Genomic DNA, 19,912 nt, shown 5'->3' on the forward strand with positions numbered 1-19,912 from the left:
AGAGCTCACAGCATCCATTAAAACCCGCTTCCCTGGGCAGTGGCGCCTTGCTCAGGCCCCCGCATGTGCGCACCCAGCTCCACAGACATGGAACATTCTGAGGCTGGCACGGGTCAATGGGAAAGGGGCTCTCAGCGTTCAGACCGCTGGGTTTCCCTCCCTCTCCTGTTCCCCCTCCTACCCACCTCAGCCCCCTGAAACCCAGGCTCCTCTGCTGCACCCTTTCTGTACGCCCTTTCTGTGAGGGCTGGTACGCTTACAGCTTTTGATGTTAACAAGTAATGTTAAAGGGTAAAGTTTACAGGATATGATCCCATTCCTCCTTCCTAGTACCCTGTGCTGCCCCTCACACCGCAGCCCTGCGGTGACCTGCAAGGGCAGAGCCAACGCTGTCATGAGGAGCCAGTGAGATAACGAAGCTTTTGCACGAGTCTCGCTGCCTAAACAGGATGTGGAATTGGGCTCAACAGGTTTCTGCTGCCACCGGAACCTGCCTACACTGAAGGACAGACGGGACTTGTCTGAAGTGTCCCTGTGAATCAAGAAAGAATTCAGGAAGCCTCAGCTGTGGAACGGCTGTTGGTGCGTGGCAGACACCGGCAGGCTGATGTGTTCTGTGCACCCACCACACAGATCCATGAAAAAAGTACCACTGAACAATGGGAGATCCAAACAAGTCATCTCCTCAGTTCCGTTGTGGTGATCCCTGACACTGTCCTGATCTGCTCTTCAAAAGACACTTCCATCCCTGCCAAAACAGGGACTCCTTTACTGAGAATTTGTTCCAAGATTTAAGTCTCTCTGAAAGCTTTTCCAGACATCTGATCCACGTCCCACTTGATTCAAACCAACATGTTTCGAATTGTCATTTTGAATGTTCAAACCAACACTATAATTTTTCTGCTCACGGTGGGTACAGAGAGCAACCGACCGTATCCTCTCAGCAGCACACGTACCCAGCTGAGCCCTCTCTCCATCGAGCTTTGCAGGTTGAACAGAACCGCTCCCCTCACCTACCATGACTTTCCACAGCTGTAGTTATTTTCTCTCCCATCTGGACAACATCCCATCTTTGTTACAAACAACTTGGAACAACCAAAACAAGCATGTGAGGAGCCTGGGGCTGGTGGTGATGGAGCTGATGATGACTCGGCCGGCCCCACATCCGCAGGTCAGGTTTGTGTATCAGCCTGATCCCCTCCCGCGCTGACGCAGCCCCGGCCAGGGCAGCAGGAAGGGGACAAGAAGAGCAGGAGCCTCCTCCATGTGTGGCCCAGCCGCTCCTCCCGTGCCCAGCTCCGGTATCCCGTGGGAGCCAAGCGCGGTCACTGCTGGCAGCAGCAGCGGGAGGATCAGACAGGTCACATTGAGGGGACACAGCCACAGGCTGCAATGACACAGGCTGAGAGACACCCACAGACCATCCTCTGGCAGCACCACACCGTGCCCATGCCACAGACACCGGGCTGCAGCGTCCAGCAGCACCAGTGGAGAAGGAGAAGCTGCTTTCCCTCAGTGCAGCACAGTGCAGGGCTTCCCCCTCGCACATGGGGCCCACCAGGAGCCCTCTGCTCGGCACCATCCTCTCTGCCAGTGGCTCTGGGTGTGGGACACCGAGTGGCCTCAATGCCTCAGGCTTTGGGAAATTCCATTTCTTTGGTTTATCTTGCCATCGCCTTGGAAGGAACAAGGAAAAGCATTACCCACACGTCAGCAAATGCTTTTTAACCTTAACTAGCTCTCCAGCTGACCCAATGGAAAAGTACAGGATGGTCTAGAAAACCACAGACGAGTCGTTTCGAATGTTCTGCACCCATTGGATGAGGTGAGGAAACGCTGGAGTGTTTCCTCAGATAAACAACGGGATTCCAGGAAGATGAGGGGTTTGAGGACACAGATACGGAGCTGCTACAACTGGAACAGGAACGAGCTTGGGTTTCTGTTCTGGACAAAGAAAATACCGCACCCGTGAACGCAGAGCGAGGCAGGACGAGCCCGCCCGCTCCTGCCGCCGCCCTCCCTTGGGCAGGCTCAGAGCGTGACCAGCTCCACCCGAGACCGGCCCCGCTCCCGGGCGGCGGCTTTAAGGCTTTGGGTTACGTGCGAGTGCCCGTCCCGCGCGGCACCCCGGGGCAGCGGCGCTGCTTCGGGGCGGGGGTTTCCTTCGTGCTGCGGGCTCGTACCTGAGCCCGAGCCCGCTGCCCCCGCGTTGAGAGGGGAAGGGTTCGCACAAGGCACGGGGGGACACCAGTGATGGGGGCACAAGGCACGGGGGTGCTGAGCTCGCTGCGGCGGTGCCGCGGCCCCGCCCGCTCGGGATAGGGGGAACCCGGCCGCGTGTCCCCGGGGCTCCCCGGCCCCGCACCGCCCCGCACCGTTGCCATGGCAGCGCATCACTTCCGGCGCGCGGGCTCGGCGGCGCGGGCCGGTGACGCGCGCGGGGCGCCGCGGTTCCGGTGGCGCGGTGCGGGGCCGGGGCCGCCATGGGCGCCGCCCGCGATGCGGAGCAGCAGCAGCCGGGGCCGGGCGAGGCGGGCGCGGACGGCGCCGAGGAGCAGCAGGTGAGCGCGGGGCGGCGGGGCCGGGCGGGGCGGGCGGGCCGCCGCTGACGCGTGTGTCGCGCAGAGCCCCTGGAACATCATGATCAAGCACCGGCAGGTGCAGCGGCGCGGGCGGCGCTCGCAGATGACCACCAGGTACGGCCGGACGGAGCCGGGGGGATCGCGGTCGGACCGGGCTGCGGCCGGGCCGCGCCCCCCGCTGACTCCTGCGCCCTCAGCTTCACGGACCCGGCCGTGTCCATGGACCTGCTGCGCGCCGTCCTGCAGCCCAGCATCAACGAGGACATCCGCGGCGTCTTCAACAAGTACATGAAGGTGAGAGCCGCGGGACGGGCCCTGCCCGCGAGGCTGTATCGTGGGTGCCCGTGTGGCCGTGCTGAGGCTGCTCAGGCTCTAACCTGCTCCTCTCCTCTCCAGTTCTTCCAGAAGGCAGCAATCAATGTGCGTGATAACATCGGGGAGGAGGTGGACCCAGAGCAGCTCATCCAGGAGACATGTCGGAGCTGCCTGGAGCAGGTGAGCAGGGGTGAGGGGCTCTGCTCCCTCCGCAGAGCCAGTGCTTGGCTGGGATGTGTCCCTCTTAACAGCTGCGCTGTTAGCTGGGGGGCACATCTGCAGCCCTCACGTGGTTATAGAACCACAGACTGGTTTAAGTTGGAAGGGACCTTAAAGATCATCCATTTCCACTCCCCTGCCGCAATGCCAGTTGCCCAGACTCTGTCAGGCTTTTGCATCTTGCTGCACTGCATGATTGCACTCCGAAAGCAGAGCAGTTATGGGGCTGTTGGGCAGATACATGAAAGAGGGGGCGTCGGGCAGGTCCCTCTCTGGACCCAGAAGGGGGTAACCTTTCTTCTTCTTCTGCAGGCCAAACTGCTGTTCTCAGATGGGAAAAAGGTTGTTCCCAGGCTGCCCCATGAGCAGGCAGTGCCAAAGGTAAAAGTTGTCATTGTTCCCAGAGGCCTGAATGACTTGTTTGAGCTGGGAGGAAGAGGAGGAGGGTTGAAATTGCTTTGTCCTCTGCCTCTTCCTGTCCGGGGGTAGAGCTGGGGGAGGTTAGCCTGGGCAGGGGGGGATCCGCACGGCACCGAAAATCCCAGCTGCTTCCCGTGGTTTGGCGCTTCTCACCGAGGTGGAGTGGGATCAGCCTTTCCCCATAAAGGGAGAGCAGCGGCTTGGGAAGAGCGCTGTTCATCCCACTGCTGCTCCGCTTCCAGCGAGCCCGACAGATGGATGAGGAGCTGAACCGCCGAGGAAGCCCCATTCCCAAGAAGGTAGTGGGGGGGTTCTGAACAAGGGATATTAAGTTTTGAGAAGCCTGTCCCTTATTCCTGGCCATTCGTTCCCACAGTGTGAGCATGTGCAGGTGCACGGGCAGCTTTTGTGCTGCCTTGGAGGAGCCTGTTCTCCTGCCAGCATTGCTGCTGGTGACAGAAGGAGCAGCTTCCCTGGGAGGGGGAGGGCAACCGAGCGGGTTCTTAGCTCACAGAGCTGAGTCACTCACTGGAGGATTTCTTCCACGCAGAGAAAGGGGCGGCCTCCAGGACAGAGCCTGTTGAACGATCGCGGGGTCTCTGGCGTGGCTGCGTGAGTACCAGAACGGGTCCTGAGCTGGAGCCCTGTTCTCGGGGGCGGGGGGCGGGAAATGAGGCTGCACAAACAGGGAGTGTGTGAGGGCTGTGGTCTGCTTCCCCTCCTGCAGGAAGAGGTGCGGGGGGTGCCCACGAGGAGGGGGGTAGGTTGAGGTGCCCCCCCAGGAGGCAAAGAGCTTCAAGGAAGTGGTGTTAAACAGGCCTGGAGGGGTGGAAAGGTCCCAACGGACTGTTTGGAGCAGCTTGAGGCACGAGCGTGGGGGGGTCATGGCAGCCAGGGAGAGAACATGCAGCAAAGATGAGGACCTGGAGCGGGGACTGAGCCCCGGCTCTGGCGGTGGCTGTGCTGGTCCCACAGGGACTCATTCTCACTGCATTTTCCTTCCCCTCAGGTGGAAGCTCAAAGTCTCTGAGCCTGTGAGAAGGGATGGACCAAAGGTATTGGCTGACCAACACTGCTGGGCTCACCCTCTCCTCCCCTTTGCTCCCGCCAGCAGAGCCCTGCTGCTGCGAGAGCAGAGGACGGCACTGAGCTGTGCTCTGGCCCGACGGGCCTCTGCGGCACAGAGAGAAGCAAGAAGAGGAGCGAAGTGCCCGGGGGCCTTTGCTTGCCTCCCGCAGGCACTGTAGCCTTTAGCTGTGTGGTGTGGGGCTGCTGTTAGGAGACCTGGGGAGAGCAGGAGCAGCCAGGAGGATCCCACAAGGGTTTCCCACCAGGGAAATGGCTTAATTCAGCCCAGAGGGAATGTAACTTCCCTCCTCTGCGGAAGTCTGGAGGTCTGTGGCCAGCTCCCAGGCCAGGGCCTGTTTGAGGTGCCCATCAGAGAGCTGAGCTCGTGGAGCATGGGCCAGCACCGGCCTCACTTCTAATGTTGCCCCTTTTCCAATTGCTCTGTAGTGGGATCCATCCCGACTGACTGAAACCACAACCTTTGTGCTGGGATCTCGAGCAAACAAGTAAGGAGCGGCCCTGTTGATGGAGGGTGGTGTCTCCAAGGCAGGAGCCCGTAAGACCCTCCCGTCACTTCGCTTCTCTGCCTCGAAAACAGCAGGAAGGGCCTGGGGAGGAGAGGGGTGTCCCCGTGCCACCGCGGCCGCCCTCGCACAGTGTGACACCCCTCCTGCTCCTCTTCCAGGGCTCTCGGGATGGGAGGAACAAGAGGGCGACTCTACATCAAGCATCCCCACCTCTTTAAGGTCAGATGCTGCAGCAGGACGCTTCCTCCTTCGGGGCTTGCTCGGAGTCGGTTTGCAGTGGGAATGCGGAGCCTGTGCTTCGGCTCGCTTGCGTTCTTCCCCCCACACGCCCCTGTTTGTTGTCCCGGAGCACGTTCCCGCGGTACGGCCAGCGCACTGGGACACCACTTGAGGGCTTAGCGCAGCCTCCGAGGCGGTGGGTCTGCCTGGAGCCGGGCCCTGTGGCTGCAGGAGCTGGAGCCCTTGCAGGGAGCGCTGGAGCGGGTGCAGTGTCCCGGCAGGAGGGGGGTCAGAGCAGGAGGGTCTGTTCCTGTGTTCAGCCAGGTCCTTGCTGCTCTATTGCAGTATGCAGCCGACCCGCAGGATAAGCACTGGCTGGCAGAGCAGCAGCACATGAGGGCCACGGGGGGCAAGATGGTGAGTACAGCCGGGCTCCGGGCTCCTGCAGCCGGCGGGGACCGTGCAGAGACCCACCGCAGGGCCAGGACAGCGGCTCTGCCAGGAGGCCAGGCCAGGGCACGCGGAGCAGAGGCGCTCCTGGGGGTCCGGCCACAGTCCCTTGGGATCCAGGTGCCCGTGAGGGCGAGTCGTGCCATCTGGGGATGGGAGATGTGGCACTGCCCTCGCCGTGCGTGGCAGCCCTGAGGTGTCCCCCTCTTGTGCCACAGGCCTACCTCCTCCTCGAAGAGGACATCCGGGATTTGGCTGCCAGCGATGATTACAGGTGAGGAACAACACAGATGTGGCTGTGCTGCAGGGCTGGGGGCTGCTGCCCTGGGGACCCCTACCCTGTGGAGGGACTGTGCTGGAGGGGCCATGCCCCATGCTGGTTGAGGAGATCGGTGCTGGTTAGGGGTGGGTGCCAGGTTCTGTGGTGGGTGCTGGGGTCCGCAGTGGGGGCCCTCATCTCACCCCACCTCCCGCAGGGATTCGGTGGACCTGCGGCTGGAGGAGCTGAAGCCCTTCGTGCCGCCGGCCTGGATGACCGAGAAGATGCAGAAGCACATGGAGACGCTGCGCCGCGGGGGGGACGCGCCGCCCCCCGAGGGCCCCCCCGAGCCCTGAGCCCCGGCCCCTGCATCCCAATAAAAGCCGCTTCGCACTCGCCTCCGCCGCCTCCGGGGAAGGGGGGTCTGGCCCTTTAAGAGCCCGCCGGGACCGGGGCTCCGCCTCACGGGGCGGTGGCCAATCAGCGGCCGCTCGCCGTTACCGTGGCATCGCATCCCCGGCGAGCGCCGATTGGTCGGGTCGAACCGGGCTGCGCGCTGATTGGTGGAGAGGACGCACTTTGCGTACATTCAAACGGGGCGCGGGAGCGGGGCGGGACTGGACGCGGCGATCGCTGCGAGCAGCGTCCAGCGACGGACCCAGCACCGGGACCCCCAGCACCGGGACCCCCAGCACCGGGACCCCGCCGCTGCGATCCGGGTCCAGAGCAGCCGCGGGTGGGGAGGGAGCAGAGCGGAGCCCAGGGCGGAGACGCCCGGGAGCGGGACCCGCGTCCAGCGCCCGCGAACCGGCGGGCAGCGGCGGCCGGAGCCGCCATGGCCTCGCAGAACGCTGACCCCGCCGCCGTGCCCCGCAAGGCGGCTGAGGCGGGGGCCACGGCGGCCCGCGGCTCGGTGGGGAAGAGGTGAGGAGCCGGGGCCGGGCGGGGGCCGGGGCTGGGCGGCTCCGCCGGGCCGCGCCGGTAACGTGTGCTTCCCTCGCAGGCTGCAGCAGGAGCTGATGGCGCTCATGGTGAGTGGGGGCCCGGCGCGGAGAGGGGGGTATCGATGTCCCGGGGCCGAGCCGGGGGGGGTCCCGGTCGACCCTGACGCGCTGCCCCCCCCAGATGTCCGGTGACAAAGGCATCTCTGCCTTCCCCGAGTCCGACAACCTCTTCAAGTGGATCGGCACGATCAACGGCGCCGCAGGCACGGTGAGCAGCCGGGAGCCGGCACAGCGGGACGCCGGGCTCCCCCCACGTCCTTCCTCACCTGACTCCCCCCTTGCTCGCAGGCCTACGAGGAGCTGCGGTACAAGCTGTCGCTGGAGTTCCCCAGCGGGTATCCCTACACTGCACCCACGGTGCGGTTCCTGACCCCCTGCTACCACCCCAACGTCGACACCCAAGGCAACATCTGCCTCGACATCCTCAAGGACAAGTGGTCGGCCCTCTACGACGTCCGCACCATCCTGCTCTCCATCCAGAGCCTGCTGGCAGGTGGGTTCCATGCTGCCGGGGGGGGGCTGGGGTTCAGGGGTCCGGGTCCCCCCTGCCCACTGACCCCACTGCTGTCCCCAGAGCCGAACATCGAGAGCCCCCTGAACACACATGCTGCCGAGCTCTGGAAGAACCAAACCGGTGAGTGCCCGGGGCAGAACCCCCCATCCTGCTCTCCGTGCCCCCAGGGTGGGCAGCGGTGCAGCCCCCGGCCCCGCTGTGGCTGCCTCTCAGCCCTGTGCTGCTCCTCTCTCCTCAGCCTACAAGAAGTACGTGCGGGAGACGTACGCAAAGCAGACCCACAGCCAGGACAACTGACTGGCACCACCACATCCCCCGGTGTCCCCCCGCCCCTGCCCAGCCGCTGCCCCGGCTTCTGTATCATAGGCTATTATTAAATTAATTTCGCAGTCTGAGCCACGGTTAATGTATAAATAAATGCATGTTAATAACTATCCTCCTGGGGGTTCTGTTGCAGCCTGGCACCCCTGAGTCTCACCGGTCCCTGTGCAGTTGTGGGCAGGAATGGAGGGACACCGGCCCTTGTGGGGTGACAGGGGCTTTATTAACCCTTGAGGGGCCTGAAGCTGGTCCCCTTCGCTCTGTAGGGTGGGGCCTGCCCAGGCTGAGGGGTACGTGGGGTCTCATCGCCTGCTCTGTGCAAAGGGAGGGTGCAAAGGGGGTGCTGGTCCTGTCTCCTCCCCCTGTGCCCGCTCAGAGCACCCTGCAGCAGGGGCCAGCGCGCGGCCCCCCCTGACCCACCCCGGCCGCAGTGCTGCCCATCCCTGCCGGCTGTGTGGCCTCCACCGTCCACAGCGGGATGTTGGCTCTGCTCTCCATCTCCGCCAGCATGGCCCTCACCTGCTCAATCTCCTCCTCCAGGCGCGGGGCAGCCGGAGGCTGCGCGGGGCCCCCCCCTCGCCGGTTCCCCAGCCCGGTGCTCAGGGGGGCTGCGCCATCCCCCTGCAGGGAGAAGAGCTGGCAGAGGTGGTGGGCTCGGAGCAGGTCCTGCAGGAACAGCTCCAGCGCAGACAGGAAGAGCACCCACAGCCGCTCCAGTTCCCGGCGCTCCTCAGGGCTCGCCGGTGCCTGCCGCAGCCCTGCCAGCAGCGCGCACCGCAGCCCTGTGGGACGGGGATGCTGAGCTGGGGTGACCCCAGACCCTTCCATGGGCCCTGGTGTGGGTGCAGTAGGGGGCACCGCAGCCGCTGCTCGGTGCAGCAGCCCCATCCTTACCAGAGCTGAGCTCACGGGCCTCTGCGCTCCTCTTGCGCCGCTCCTCCCGCAGCCGGGGGCTGTCAGCGCTGCCTCCCAACTGCAGCACCAGCTGCCGGTGCCCAGCCGTGGCCTTGCAGAGGGTGGCCTGGGCTGCAGCGCACGTCCCCACTGCTCCCCGCATGCGGCACATGTCTACTCTACCCGGCGCCATTGTGCGCCGTGAGGCTGGGGCAGGGTCCGACCCCTCCACACTGGCCTCTGGCTCTGGGTTGTGTTCCCGTGTCCCACCAGCTGCACAGTGCTGCTCCCGCTGTCCCCACATATGCTGGGTGCTCCCTTCGTCCCCTGCTGCGCTCCTCCTGGCCACGGAGGCTGCATGGAGCCGTGGGGAGGAGCATGTCCCCCGGGAGCAGCTATGCATGCTGGGCTGGCACGGAATGTCCCGGCGCAGCGGCTCCAGTCTTGCCTTGACCCCATGGGGAGGGGGCAGCTGCTGCCCCCCACCTCAGAGCCAGGTCCTTGGTGCCCTTCTCGGTGGGATACAGGGGTCCTGGTGCAGGGCTGGTGCTGGTGGCTCCCCAGATCCTCCCCGGATGGGCAGGAGCAGCCCCCAGCACTGGTGTGTGAACCAGCTGCTCCGTATGGAAACTCTGAGCTCAGCGCTGGCGCTGGCCCAGCCACCCGTGGGAACTGCGGCCCTGCGCTGCCCTATGGCCCCACGGCGCGAGCGTGTCCAATGCAGCACCCACGCCACATCCCCACCCTGGGGAACGGCGCAGGGGCCGTGGGGCTGCAGCCCCCTCCCCACGTGAACCTGGTTGAGCTCCGCACCAGCAGCTCGAGCCTCTCCCCTTTTATTGAGGATCACACTGAAACCACACACGGAGGAAAAGCTCGGCCACGGCAGCGGGGTCGACGCAGGGCAGGGCGCAGCCGGGGCTGGGGGCCTGGCGCTGCGGAGCTGCTGCTCCCCGGTGGAGAGGGGCTGGGCGCAGCTGCCGGCCCCAGGAATGTCTGGTCCTTTACTGCACCCCCTCCATCATCTTCAGGAACTCTGCAAGAGGGCAGCGTGCTCAGCCCGGGGCCTGGCCGGGGCGTGCAGCACCCACGCTCAGCCAGGGCCGGCGCTCACCATCAAAGTCGATGCGGCCGTCGTTGTTCTTGTCCGAGTCCTTCATCATGTCTTCAATGTCTTCATCAGTGACGTGCTCCCCAGTGGCCCTCAGGATCTCACCCAGCTCCTCGATGTCGATGAACCCGTCTGCATTCCTGCAGCAGTGTGAGGGCAGGAATGCCCAAAGAAATGGTAAATGCTCCATCCCTGGCAGTGTTCAAGGCCAGGCTAGACAAAGCCTTGGGCGACATGGTCTAGTGGAAGGTGTCCCTGCCCATGGCAGGGGGTTGGAACTGGTTGATCTTAAGGTCTTTCCCAACCCAAACCATTCTGATCCTATGTGGCCCCACTTGCCCCTGCGGGCAGGAAAGGGCAGCCATCACATCGCTGCCACTCACCGGTCAAAGATGCGGAAGCAGTTGGCCAACTCCTCCTCAGACTTGCCCTTGGCGTCCTCTTTCATCTGGCGCACCATCATCACCAAGAACTCCTCAAAGTCAATGGTGCCGCTGCCTGCGGGGAGGAAGCCGAACGCGGGTCAGGCTGCCCGCCTGGCACCAGCACACCCCGCCTGGCACCCAGGGCTGCTCACCATCCTCGTCCACCTCCTCTATGATGGCATCCAGCTCCTCCTTTGTGGGGTTCTGGCCCAGCATCCTCATCACCGTCCCCAGCTCCCTGGTGCTGATGTCTCCACCGCCGTCAGCATCAAACATGTCGAAGGCGGCCTTGAACTCTGTGAGGAGGGAGTCAGTGCCGGGCAGCGCACAAGATGGTGCTGGGGCAGAGCCTGGCCCCGTGCCTCGCCCTGGTCTGGCCCCTCTCCCTTGTGCTCACCCGCGATCATCTCCTCGCTGAGGAAGGCGCGAGCCTCTGCCTGCTGGTCCGTCTGCAAGGCACGGGAGCGTGCTCAGTGTGGCCACACACGGTGCACCGGGAAGCCCCGCGCACACCATGGCCAGCGGGACAGGATGCAGGTAGAACCCATGTGCAGCTGGGGGACGGTGCTGTGCCGGGGCAGCTCTGGCACTGAGCGGGCACCTCTGGTGGCAGTGGGTGCCCGGGCCCCTCCGTGGCACAGGGGCCTGTGTGCATCCTTGGCATCCTGGGCATGCAGTGCTATTTTGGGGATCTCCTCAGCTCCCCTTATAGGGATCAGTGAAGCCGCAGCCGCAAGCACCTGTCGCTCCCGATCGAGTTTCTCCTGGAGGCGCAGGCCGGGGCCGCAGCGATGCCGTGTCCCATGACCCAGTGCTCGGCTTTCAGCCACTGCCGCCACAGGGCTGCCCCAAGCTCCGGCCGGGGCTGAACCCGCGTCCCCGCGCACCTGCACTCCCCAGGCAGCCGCACAGCCTCCCCGGAGCACGTCCATGGGGACCCTGCACTGCCCCAACACCTCCGTGCCCTTGCCTGCCGTGCTCAGCCCAGCCCTGGGCTCTGTCTCCCCGCTACCATCCATGGAGGCACCTCGGCAGTCCCGATTCCTGGGACACCCAGCACCCCCTCCTCGCCGGGTCTCGCCCCGGCACGCAGCACATGCCATGCAGCACACAGCACGCGGCAGCTCTTACCATTGAAGGCATTTTTGCTGCTTCCCTCCCCGAGGGAGTCACCACCTCCTACAGCAGAACCCCCCAGAAGCTTCCTGGTGCCGCTGGCACCCCAATTTGTAGCATCCCACCGGAGTGGCGTGCCCCCAGCCACTGGCCCCTCGGCCCCAGCAGCCTATCAGCTCCCTGGTGGCAATCCGGCCCCGCTCATTGGCAACCGGCACATTTTACCTAATTTAGCCAAAGCGTTATTGGCCAGGAGCTGGGGATTAAACATGGGTCTGGAGCTGGGATAGAAATTCAAGCCCTCCAGGGAGGGACACTGGAGCCTTGGCAGGAGGGCGGCTCTGCCCTCCCACGTCACCCCCGCCCGGCGCAGCTCAGCAAGGAGGGGGTTAAAAATAGCCCCGGAGCCACCAGCATCACCCAGACGAGGGGTTCAGGGCTTCCCCCACCCCAGACGCCTGCCCAGTAACAGGGGTATGGACTGTTGCCCCCCTCCCCTGCCAAACCCACAGCCCTGCTGGGGCAGGATCCCTAGACGGGGCCAGGCTCCCCTGACACAGTCCCCTCCTGACGCAGTCACATTTACCCCACAAGCCCCTGGGGGCTCCAGTCTTGTTCCACCACCTCTGCCCCTCCTTCAGCCCCATTTTCTGGTCAGATGGGTCAGAGCAGAGCTGTGTTGCAGCACCCACCCCAGATGAGGAAATGTTCCCCAGGTGGACCCAGACCATGAAGCCCCTGAAGGGCACAGAGAGTGCCCCCCCCCCCCCCGCGGTATGGTGTCCCCGGCACCAGTGGCACCTGGGTCTAGAAAAGGCCCCGTCTCCCCATGCCACCGGGAGAGTGGGAAATCTGCCCAGATGCCTCCTCGAAGGCTGTGCCATCACACAGAGCTGCCCATGCCAGCCACCTCTGCCAGGGCCAGCTGTGGCTAGTGGCCTTGGGGACATGTTGGCCAAGTGGCCTGTGCCCCGTGGTGCTCTGAGGGGGTTGCACGTGAGCTGGAGGCTGCAGCAAGTTCAGGCCAACAGCAGCCTGTCCCACAAGGTCCCAGTGCCAGGGACATCCAGGAGGTTCTCTGGCTCCTGGTTTTGCTGGGACACCCATTCCTTGGATGGATGCTGGGGATGGCACCAGAGCAGCCCCTGCTGTGTCCCACCCTGCCCTGCAGCCAGCAGGGAGGAGTTGGGAGGGTTTGGTGCCACTGGGCACCGGGTGCTGAAGCCCCCCCAGGCCCGCCGGTGCCGTGGGGAGCTCTGGGACCCCAGACGTTCCCGGGCAGGGTGCGGGGTGCTGGAGCCGGGCGCAGCAGGCGAGCAGGGGCAGAGCGATGGCAGCAGCTGGGCCAGTTCCTCGATATTAATAGACATTCCCAAGGAAGCAGCAAGGAGGAGCGGGCACGGCGCTAAATAAGGCAGCAGAGCCGCGCGGGGCATGTGGAGAGACTGGACGGGGCGAGGGCCTGGGGATCCCAGGCAGTGGGGAACAACCCGACCCGGGGGCGCGGCATCGCGGAGCCGGGAGCCGGCTGCGGGTACTGGGGTGATGGTACACCGGGACACGGGGTGATGGGACACCAGGAATAGGGACATGGGGGTGATGGGGCATCAGGACCCCACAGCGCCAGGCGCCGGGATGCGGGGGGACGCGGGCGGGGCCAGCGGGAGCGGTGACCGGGTGGGGTCGGGCCGTGCCGGCCCCGCCGCCGCGATCCGGGTTCCCGGCGGAGGCGGAGCTGCGCAGGGAGGATCCCGGTACGCGCCGCGGCCATCGCTCGGCGCCGCCCGGCGCGCGCAGCGCGGTACGGACCGGCCGCGGCGGGACGCGGCTCCGCTGGGCGGGAGTGGGGCCGGAGCGGGGCCGGGGCTGCACCGGGGGGTGCCGGGGCCGAGGGGTCCCGGGGCTGAGGGGTCCCAGGGCCGGGGTGTCCCAGCCCAGGCCCGCGCGGGGCCCGCGGTGCCGGAGCCGCTGTGGGGAGCACGGTGAGGCGGCAGTCCCCGTCCCGCCGTGTTGGGGTGACCGGTGTGACCCCCTCGGCAGCCGGCCCGCCGGGATGGCCGCCCGCATCCTGCACCGCCTGCGGCACGCACTGTCCAGTGAAGGCGGCCGGGAGGAGCGGGCGTGCGGTGGCACTGAGGCCGAGGACTGCCCAGAGAGCTCGGAGCTGGAGGATGACACCGAGGGGCTATCGACGCGCCTCAGCGGCACCCTGAGCTTCACCAGCCACGAGGAGGAGGAGGAGGAGAAGGAGGAGGAGGAGGAGGAAGGTGCAGGAGAGGAGCTGGGGCAGCCGCCACAGCCAGCGGCAGCGGGTGCCGAGGATGGAGGTAGGTGCTGTGGGGCTGGGGCAGCAGCATCCTGGGAGGGCCCCGGTGATGGTGGGTGCCGCGGGCTGACACCCATCTCCTGGCGCAGAGTGGGGCCCCGTGCCCGAGCGTGCAGGCGGCAGCAGCCTCCTGACCCGGCAGCTGCAGGAGCTGTGGCGCAGGTCCCGGGGCAGCCTGGCACCGCAGCGCCTGCTCTTTGAGGTCACCAGCGCCAGCGTGGTCAGCGAGCGCTCCTCCAAGTACGTGGTGAGTGAGCCCGGCGGGGCTGGGCGCAGGGTGACGCTGGGCGGGCGCGGGTCCTGTCCCCCCAGGGCAGGGGTCCCCCGGGGCTGGCGCTTATTTCTCTCTGTCTTTCCCCGTGCTGCTTGGACGGTGCTGGCGGCTCAGATGAGCCTCAGGTAACTATCACTGATGGGTGCTGCGGCTGCTCCCTCCCGCCTGGGCAGACCCTGCCGTGGCCACGCTCCTGGCTCTGCCCGCAGCACCGCCTGATACCCGGCTCCCCCCACAGCTCTACACCATCTACCTGATCCGCTCCGGCCGGTTTGACAAGGCCCCTGCTGCCATCGCCCGGCGCTACTCGGACTTTGAGCAGCTGAACCGCCGCCTGCGCTGCCGCTTCGGCTGCGACATGGCTGGCATCGCCTTCCCCAGGAAGAGGCTGCACCGGAACTTCACCGCCGAGACCATTGCCAAGCGGAGCCGAGCCTTCGAGCAGTTCCTGTCCCACCTGCACTCCATCGCCGAGATCCGCCGCTCCCCCGAGTTCCTCGAGTTCTTCTTCCTGCAGGACCTGCAGGCTGCGCAGCGCCTGACCTGCACCGGCATGTACCGCGAGGCCCTGGCTACCTGGGCCAATGCCTACCGGCTGCAGGACCGGCTGGGGGCCTGCGGCTCCGGCCGCTTCCTACTGACGCTGGCGGGGCTCGCCGTCTGCCACCAGGAGCTGGATGAGCTCGGTGAGGCCCACGGGTGCTGTGAGCAGGCGCTGCAGCTGCTGGAGGCGCAGGGCAGCCACCCGCTGCTGGGGCCCTTCCTGCAGGCACACGTCCACCTCGCCTGGAAGGTGGGCAAGGACAAGAGGCGCTCGGAGGCCCGGCTGCAGGACCTGCGGGAGGCTGGGCCGCCCCTGCAGCAGCAGCCCACCCTCAAGGAGTGCCTCATCAAGGAGCCTCTGGAGTGAGCATCCCGCTGGTGCCGTGGTGAATGGAGGGACGGGGGAAGCAGCGAGGGTGGTGGCACTGGTGGGATGGGGCAGGGAGGCAGCGCTGCAGTCCCACAGCAGCACAGCCCATGCCCGGGAGCTGCCTCAAAAATGCACTTTCTCTGTGGTTCATCGTCCCGTCCCGTGGGGCCGGGCACTCACCAAGGCCCTGGCACTGCCAGGAGCTGGCTCGAGGGGCTTCAGGGGCGGATGACACCTTAGCTGGGTCATATTGGCAGTGCAGAAGGGAGCGGGAAAGCGTCTGGCACATCCGGGGCTCTTGCCAGGAGCTTCCCATAAAACTTGCATAATAAGAAGGACTTTATTTAATAAAGTCTCAGTAGGAAGCAGAGCAAAGTGCCTGCTGGGTCTGTTCAGCTTCACCTCCCCGTGGGCACCACCACTGGGACACCTCATGCTGCCCACTCTGAGGTGGGAGCTGCCCTGTTCCCTTTCCCTGCTCCCTCTTCCAATCCTCTCCCTTTCCCCAGTCCCTCTCCTGAGCCCTGCGCTGGGGAGGAGACAAGGATGAACAGAAGCAACGACTGAGGTGCCAGGGCACAGCGAGGGCAGGAGAAGTGAGAAGGGGAAGCAGAAGCTGTGCGTGCCGTAGTAGCACTTTCACTGGCTGCAGAGGCAGAGCCGGCCCGGTACCCCCAGCGCCTTCTGCCCTCCCCTCCGAGAGGTTCCCTGGGATGAGCACAGTGCCAAGGGGACAAACTCCAGAGGCCAAGCTGAGCTGTTCATCAACAGCTGTATTTATTGCAGGTAAAAGGTGCTGATCGTATAGCACAGTTCTGTGCCGTGAAGTTGGTGACAGCAGACGCCTCTGTGGGACCCCATCCATCGCAGAGAGCCCCAAGCACCAGCGTTCCCATGGTGCTGTATCCAGCCCGTGCTTCAGAGCTCCTTCCCGCTGCTTGGGTCCTGCTTTGCCGCATCTGTTTTGGTCCCGAGGTCCCCCTCTCAGCATGCCCAAGCCCCAGCACGTGGGGCTCCTCAGCTAGAGCTTGCTCTGGTTTGGCATTTCCTGCACCCTGATGACTCCCTCCTGGGCGCAGGTGACAGCCAGGACTCCGTCCCTGCGCCACAGCCGGCCCTGCACGAGGGCCCGGCACCCGCCTGCAGAGAGGGACCCTCAGACCACAGGCCCTGGGGCGGGCAGAGCCGGCGTCTGCTGCGCGGGGCCTGGGGGACACAGTGAGGACTCACCAGCCCACGGGCTCTCGCACTCGTACAGCATCCAGTGGTCTGCTCGGAAGGGCGCATGGAACCACATGGAATGGTCGAGGGACACCATGAACTTGATGTGGTACTGCCAGTGTGGGAGCAGGGCTGTGCCCAGGAAGGCGTAGTCGGAGATGTAGGCAGCCACGCAGCAGTGCACCTTCATGTCAGTCTCTCCTGCAAAGCAACCGGCTCTGCCCATCCCCGCGGGTGGCTGCAGCACCAGCGAAGCCTCAGCCAGCAGCTCTGCTTCCCGAGGGCCTGGCACAACCGAGACGCTCCTCCAGAGCCGCTGTCCTCGCCGTGCCCCCGGGGAAGCCCGTGATGGCTGAGCACAGCACACGGGCACTGCTCCGTGCTGCGGCACCTGCGCCTGCATCGCAGCCTGGAAATCCACAGGCTCGAGGTGCAGGCAGCCTCTGAACCACAACCCTTGAGTGCTCTGCAGCACGAGCTTGAGCTCGAGCACTTGGCTCGCGGGGCAGCCGAACACCCTCCTGGCAGGACCCACCTATGTAACCTCGTGCTCGCACCCAGAAGAACTGCTTTGGCTCCTGCGGCTCCAAGCAGAACGTGTCTGGCGGGTTCACGGGTTTGATGTCAATCGGCACATCTTCAGCTTGAATCTTGGTGAGGTGCTTTCTGTATCTCTCTGCCAAGTTCGGATTCCTGTAGACCAACACAGAGAAGCGAGGTTAGTGCCAGGCAGGCCAAGGGCACGTCCTTGGCAGCGGCTTCAGCCTGGGGCCACATGGGGCACACTCCTGCCCTGTCCTGCCTCTCTGCTCCCTTCCCACATGTATTTGGGAATTCCTTGGGCAGTCATCCCAAACCTCTCCTGCCTGCTTTCGCCCCCGCACCTCCCCAAGCCCCAGGTGCAGGAATGGCATCCCCGGGGTGCCCCTTCCACCCCACTCACTGCAGGAACTTCTGGATGAGCTCCTCTTGCGTCAGCAGCTCCTCAGGGGGGGGCACGGCAGGCATGGTGAACTGGTGCTGCACTGGGCTCCCCTGGGAGAGCTGGAAGGAGGCCTGGCAGGTGAAGATGGGCTTTCCGTGCTGGATGGCCTTCACGGAACGAGCAGAGAAGCTCTTCCCGGTGCGGGTCCGCTCCACCTCGTACAGCACCGGCACCTTGGGGTCCCCTGGGACAGCAAAGGGACATTCTGCCTCTGGGCCACCAGCACCGCAGAGGGGACGTGACCTACAGAGGCCAAGCCCTGGGGCCACGAGGGCTGACGCGCTGGCGGCGCCGCACACCCCGCCCCTGCTGCGCTGCCCCAGCTCAGCCTTGCGGGAGTCACCGGGCGGCCCCGGCCCCTGCGCGCTGACAGCCGCCCCCCCGCCCCGCTGAGGCCTGCGCCGGTCAGCGGCCCGCTCACCCCGCTCCGCCCGCCCCGGTCCCGGCCCACCTGCCCGCACGAAGTAGCAGTGCAGCGAGTGGACCTGCTCGTCGCGGCTGACGGAGCGGGCGGCCGCCACCAGGGCCTGCCCCACGATCTGCCCGCCGAAGAGGCGCTGCGTGGCGGGCACCCAGTGGTGCCGGCCCCTGCGGGGGAGAAGGCGGCGGCGGTGAGAGCGGCGGCGGCGGGAGCGCTGCCCGGCCCCGGCCCCGGCCCCGGCGGCGCCGCGCACCTGAAGAGGTCGAGCTCCAGGCGCTCCAGGTTCAGCACGCTGGTGATGAGCACGCTCCGCAGGTCCCCGGGCGGCGGCCGCCCCGACCCCGACCCCGATCCTGGCCCCGACCCCAACCCCGCGCCGGCCCCACCGGTGTCTCCCGGCGCCGCCATCTCCTCCGCCACCGGCGCCGCGGACAGCGGCAACATTCGGCCGCCGAGCGGCGAGTCAGCAAGCACCGCCCACCCGCCAGCTGATTGGACCTCCCCGGTGTCAGTCATGCGGGCGTGGCAGAACGCGCTGTGCTGTTTGGCTCACCTCCTGCCAATCCGGAACGAGCGCCTCTGATTGGCCACATCGAGGGTGGGGGCGGTGTCCAGCCGGTTCAGGGCCGGGAGTGCGGCCGCGGCCGGAGCTGTCACCGCCGCGCCGGCGCCGTGTGGGCCCGCCCCGCCCTGCTCCGGGTGTCGGTGTCACCGGGGCAACAGGCCCATGCAGCGCTCTCGGCCAGCCCCAGCCCAGCGCCTGCCGGTACGTGCTTGGCTGCAACGCGCCCCGGAGAACCCGCCCAGTTCTGCCCCGCAGTTGCCGCTTCCACCATCGGGGCTGTTCGGGCGCCGCCCGCTGTGTCTCGGCCTCCTGCAGCCGGTATCTGCTGCCGAGCTCTGGGTTGTGCTGCCTCCGGTTCCAACCACTGCCTCTTGCAGAGGCTGATCTCTGAAGTCGCCCCTCCGGGACGCCGCTGGCTTCTCCGCTCCAGGATGTGTGATGGCCGCGTCGGGCCGGTCCCGGCGGGATGCTGGGTGTCCGCTCGGCCGGCAGGGGGCCCCCGGAGCCACGCACACCCCGCGCTGCCTGGTGTCAGAGCGGGGCACGCCGGGATGCTTCTCCCCGGTAGCGGCGGCAGCCGGCCCGGAACGTGCCGCGGCCGATCAGTCGGTGCAGACCGCGCCGGGCCTGGGCGGCGGCTCCGTGGTGGCCTGTGGGCTGTGGGAGCGGGGCCGCGGGGCATCTGTGAACCTCCAGAGCGCAGCCACGGGCAGCGTCCTCGCCCGCTCATCCCGGTGCACTGGGCCGGGAGGTCGGGACCTCCCGGTGGCACTGGTTGTGTCCCCGCTGCTGACCTGGCGAGCCGCGGGTGGCGCCGCGTGGAGGCGGTGCTGTAAAGCCTTGTGGTGAAGTTACGCAGGTCCCGCCGTCATCCCGCTGCGCCGGGTTGTGCAACGGAGCCGATAAACGGGCCTCGAGTCACTCGGAGCTGGGCCCGTCCCTGCGCCGCAGCCGCCCTCCCTCTGTCTGTGGCGGCTGCTCTCGATTCCTCAGCGAGGGGAACCCGCCCCCCGACGCGCAGGGGCAGGCAGGGGGGTCACCGCAGCGCTGCGGAGCAAAGGCTTTAAACACGGGTGCGGCAGGGAAACCAGCCCCGGCCCCCGGGCGCTGAGCTCGCAGCAAGGGCTGCTCCAGCGCCAGCAGCTCCAAAGCCTGTCGGGTTGGGATGTGGGGGGGGTGTAGAAGACTTCACCCCATTGCTGTGCCTAAGTTGCGTTGGTGTTTCCTGCTTTAAGGTGTTGGTTTTGGTAGGGTCGGCCCCTCGCAGGAACAGGACTGCTCTGTGGCTGGGGATTTCCTCTTGATTTAGGGTTTTGTAACATTATCTGATACTATCGAATCTCTCTGACTAAATATAGTGTCGTGTTTCCTAAAACGCTGGTCTGTGCACTTGGAGCTGCTTGTTTCACCTCTCAGCTGAGCTGCAGAGAGGCCCGGAGGGCTCTGCCTCCTGCCCCCTCCCCATCTCCCCCTGGCATGTGTGGGCTCATGTCTGACTCTGGAGGGCTCTTCTCTCTGCCTCTTGCTCTGTGCAGCTCCGACCCTGTGTCCCCGCCTGGCACCGGCACTGCGGGAGGGTAAAGGGCCTGGGGAGGGGTTCGGGAGCGCTGGGCTCCCCCCCAGCCAGCACCGGGTCACTGGGACCCACTCATGGCCACAGGCATGTGCTTGAGCTGCGGCTGCTGCCAGTGCAGCTCCCGGGGTGCTGCGGGTTTCCCTGCGGCATCGCCCCATCCCCCGCAGGAAACAGCTCATCCCTCACA

The 19,912-nt window shown here is 65.9% G+C and overlaps 6 protein-coding genes across 11 annotated transcripts; 3 read left to right on the forward strand and 3 right to left on the reverse strand.

The window, feature by feature from the left end:
- Positions 1-2,408: 2,408 nt before the first annotated feature.
- On the forward strand, positions 2,409-6,458 carry DNTTIP1 (deoxynucleotidyltransferase terminal interacting protein 1). 2 transcript variants are annotated; one of them, XM_030502583.1, is made up of 12 exons: positions 2,409-2,561; positions 2,626-2,696; positions 2,780-2,876; positions 2,979-3,077; positions 3,429-3,497; positions 3,779-3,835; positions 4,087-4,148; positions 4,546-4,591; positions 5,290-5,350; positions 5,696-5,767; positions 6,019-6,074; positions 6,277-6,458. In XM_030502583.1, the coding sequence occupies exons 1-9, from the start codon at positions 2,484-2,486 to the stop codon at positions 5,347-5,349; spliced, it is 639 nt and encodes a 212-aa protein (XP_030358443.1). In that variant the 5' UTR covers positions 2,409-2,483; the 3' UTR covers position 5,350; positions 5,696-5,767; positions 6,019-6,074; positions 6,277-6,458. The 2 variants fall into 2 exon arrangements, with proteins under 2 accessions (XP_030358443.1, XP_030358444.1); XM_030502584.1 differs by lacking the exon at positions 5,696-5,767 and having other exon boundaries at positions 6,277-6,368.
- On the forward strand, positions 5,359-8,008 carry UBE2C (ubiquitin conjugating enzyme E2 C). Of its 2 annotated transcripts, XM_030502586.1 has the most exons (7): positions 5,359-5,657; positions 6,822-6,983; positions 7,063-7,090; positions 7,185-7,271; positions 7,352-7,556; positions 7,638-7,697; positions 7,816-8,008. In XM_030502586.1, the coding sequence occupies exons 2-7, from the start codon at positions 6,895-6,897 to the stop codon at positions 7,872-7,874; spliced, it is 528 nt and encodes a 175-aa protein (XP_030358446.1). In that variant the 5' UTR covers positions 5,359-5,657; positions 6,822-6,894; the 3' UTR covers positions 7,875-8,008. The 2 variants fall into 2 exon arrangements, with proteins under 2 accessions (XP_030358446.1, XP_030358445.1); XM_030502585.1 differs by lacking the exon at positions 5,359-5,657 and having other exon boundaries at positions 6,290-6,983.
- On the reverse strand, positions 7,991-9,128 carry LOC115615001 (regulator of G-protein signaling 9-binding protein-like). The gene is made up of 2 exons (XM_030502582.1): positions 8,793-9,128; positions 7,991-8,680 (listed from the first exon to the last, which is right to left on the reverse strand). Exons 1-2 carry the CDS (start codon positions 9,094-9,096, stop codon positions 8,271-8,273), a joined length of 714 nt encoding a protein of 237 aa, XP_030358442.1. The 5' UTR covers positions 9,097-9,128; the 3' UTR covers positions 7,991-8,270.
- A 485-nt stretch (positions 9,129-9,613) lies between these two features.
- On the reverse strand, positions 9,614-10,888 carry TNNC2 (troponin C2, fast skeletal type). The gene is made up of 5 exons (XM_030502600.1): positions 10,726-10,888; positions 10,481-10,624; positions 10,287-10,401; positions 9,907-10,043; positions 9,614-9,828 (listed from the first exon to the last, which is right to left on the reverse strand). The coding sequence occupies exons 1-5, from the start codon at positions 10,733-10,735 to the stop codon at positions 9,797-9,799; spliced, it is 438 nt and encodes a 145-aa protein (XP_030358460.1). The 5' UTR covers positions 10,736-10,888; the 3' UTR covers positions 9,614-9,796.
- Positions 10,889-13,186: 2,298 nt separating this feature from the next.
- SNX21 (sorting nexin family member 21) lies at positions 13,187-15,335 on the forward strand. Of its 4 annotated transcripts, none has more exons than XM_032920273.1 (4): positions 13,187-13,245; positions 13,485-13,771; positions 13,860-14,017; positions 14,283-15,335. In XM_032920273.1, exons 2-4 carry the CDS (start codon positions 13,498-13,500, stop codon positions 14,952-14,954), a joined length of 1,104 nt encoding a protein of 367 aa, XP_032776164.1. In that variant the 5' UTR covers positions 13,187-13,245; positions 13,485-13,497; the 3' UTR covers positions 14,955-15,335. The 4 variants fall into 4 exon arrangements, with proteins under 4 accessions (XP_032776164.1, XP_030358455.1, XP_030358454.1 ...); XM_030502595.1 differs by having other exon boundaries at positions 13,188-13,245; positions 13,860-14,010; XM_030502594.1 differs by adding an exon at positions 14,159-14,169 and having other exon boundaries at positions 13,226-13,771.
- Positions 15,336-15,710: 375 nt separating this feature from the next.
- ACOT8 (acyl-CoA thioesterase 8) lies at positions 15,711-19,523 on the reverse strand. Its single transcript, XM_030502597.1, has 6 exons — positions 17,838-19,523; positions 17,615-17,751; positions 17,122-17,347; positions 16,714-16,871; positions 16,188-16,379; positions 15,711-16,097 (listed from the first exon to the last, which is right to left on the reverse strand). Exons 1-6 carry the CDS (start codon positions 18,098-18,100, stop codon positions 15,979-15,981), a joined length of 1,095 nt encoding a protein of 364 aa, XP_030358457.1. The 5' UTR covers positions 18,101-19,523; the 3' UTR covers positions 15,711-15,978.
- Positions 19,524-19,912: the final 389 nt, after the last annotated feature.

The sequence above is a fragment of the Strigops habroptila genome, chromosome 13, assembly GCF_004027225.2.
Source record: "Strigops habroptila isolate Jane chromosome 13, bStrHab1.2.pri, whole genome shotgun sequence".
Taxonomy (NCBI): domain Eukaryota; kingdom Metazoa; phylum Chordata; class Aves; order Psittaciformes; family Psittacidae; genus Strigops; species Strigops habroptila.

Bases quoted from the DNA above. Each gene is read 5' to 3' on its own strand.
- DNTTIP1 (XM_030502583.1), top strand. From the start codon at position 2,484: ATGGGCGCCGCCCGCGATGCGGAGCAGCAGCAGCCGGGGCCGGGCGAG. The intron at 2,562-2,625 runs GTGAGCGCGGGG...TGTGTCGCGCAG, and splicing joins ACGGCGCCGAGGAGCAGCAG to AGCCCCTGGAACATCATGAT. The intron at 3,498-3,778 runs GTAAAAGTTGTC...CTCCGCTTCCAG, and splicing joins ATGAGCAGGCAGTGCCAAAG to CGAGCCCGACAGATGGATGA.
- UBE2C (XM_030502586.1), top strand. From the start codon at position 6,895: ATGGCCTCGCAGAACGCTGACCCCGCCGCCGTGCCCCGCAAGGCGGCT. The intron at 6,984-7,062 runs GTGAGGAGCCGG...CTTCCCTCGCAG, and splicing joins CGCGGCTCGGTGGGGAAGAG to GCTGCAGCAGGAGCTGATGG. The intron at 7,698-7,815 runs GTGAGTGCCCGG...CTCTCTCCTCAG, and splicing joins GCTCTGGAAGAACCAAACCG to CCTACAAGAAGTACGTGCGG.
- LOC115615001 (XM_030502582.1), bottom strand. From the start codon at position 9,096: ATGTGGGGACAGCGGGAGCAGCACTGTGCAGCTGGTGGGACACGGGAA. The intron at 8,681-8,792 runs GTAAGGATGGGG...CCCGTCCCACAG, and splicing joins GGCCCGTGAGCTCAGCTCTG to GGCTGCGGTGCGCGCTGCTG.
- TNNC2 (XM_030502600.1), bottom strand. The intron at 10,044-10,286 runs GTGAGTGGCAGC...ACACTGCTGCAG, and splicing joins TGCTTCCGCATCTTTGACCG to GAATGCAGACGGGTTCATCG. The intron at 9,829-9,906 runs GTGAGCGCCGGC...GCCCTCTTGCAG, and splicing joins CGGCCGCATCGACTTTGATG to AGTTCCTGAAGATGATGGAG.
- SNX21 (XM_032920273.1), top strand. From the start codon at position 13,498: ATGGCCGCCCGCATCCTGCACCGCCTGCGGCACGCACTGTCCAGTGAA. The intron at 13,772-13,859 runs GTAGGTGCTGTG...CTCCTGGCGCAG, and splicing joins AGCGGGTGCCGAGGATGGAG to AGTGGGGCCCCGTGCCCGAG. The intron at 14,018-14,282 runs GTGAGTGAGCCC...CTCCCCCCACAG, and splicing joins AGCGCTCCTCCAAGTACGTG to CTCTACACCATCTACCTGAT.
- ACOT8 (XM_030502597.1), bottom strand. From the start codon at position 18,100: ATGACTGACACCGGGGAGGTCCAATCAGCTGGCGGGTGGGCGGTGCTT. The intron at 16,872-17,121 runs GTGAGTGGGGTG...GTTGGTCTACAG, and splicing joins CTCATCCAGAAGTTCCTGCA to GAATCCGAACTTGGCAGAGA. The intron at 16,380-16,713 runs GTGGGTCCTGCC...GTTGCTTTGCAG, and splicing joins GCGAGCACGAGGTTACATAG to GAGAGACTGACATGAAGGTG.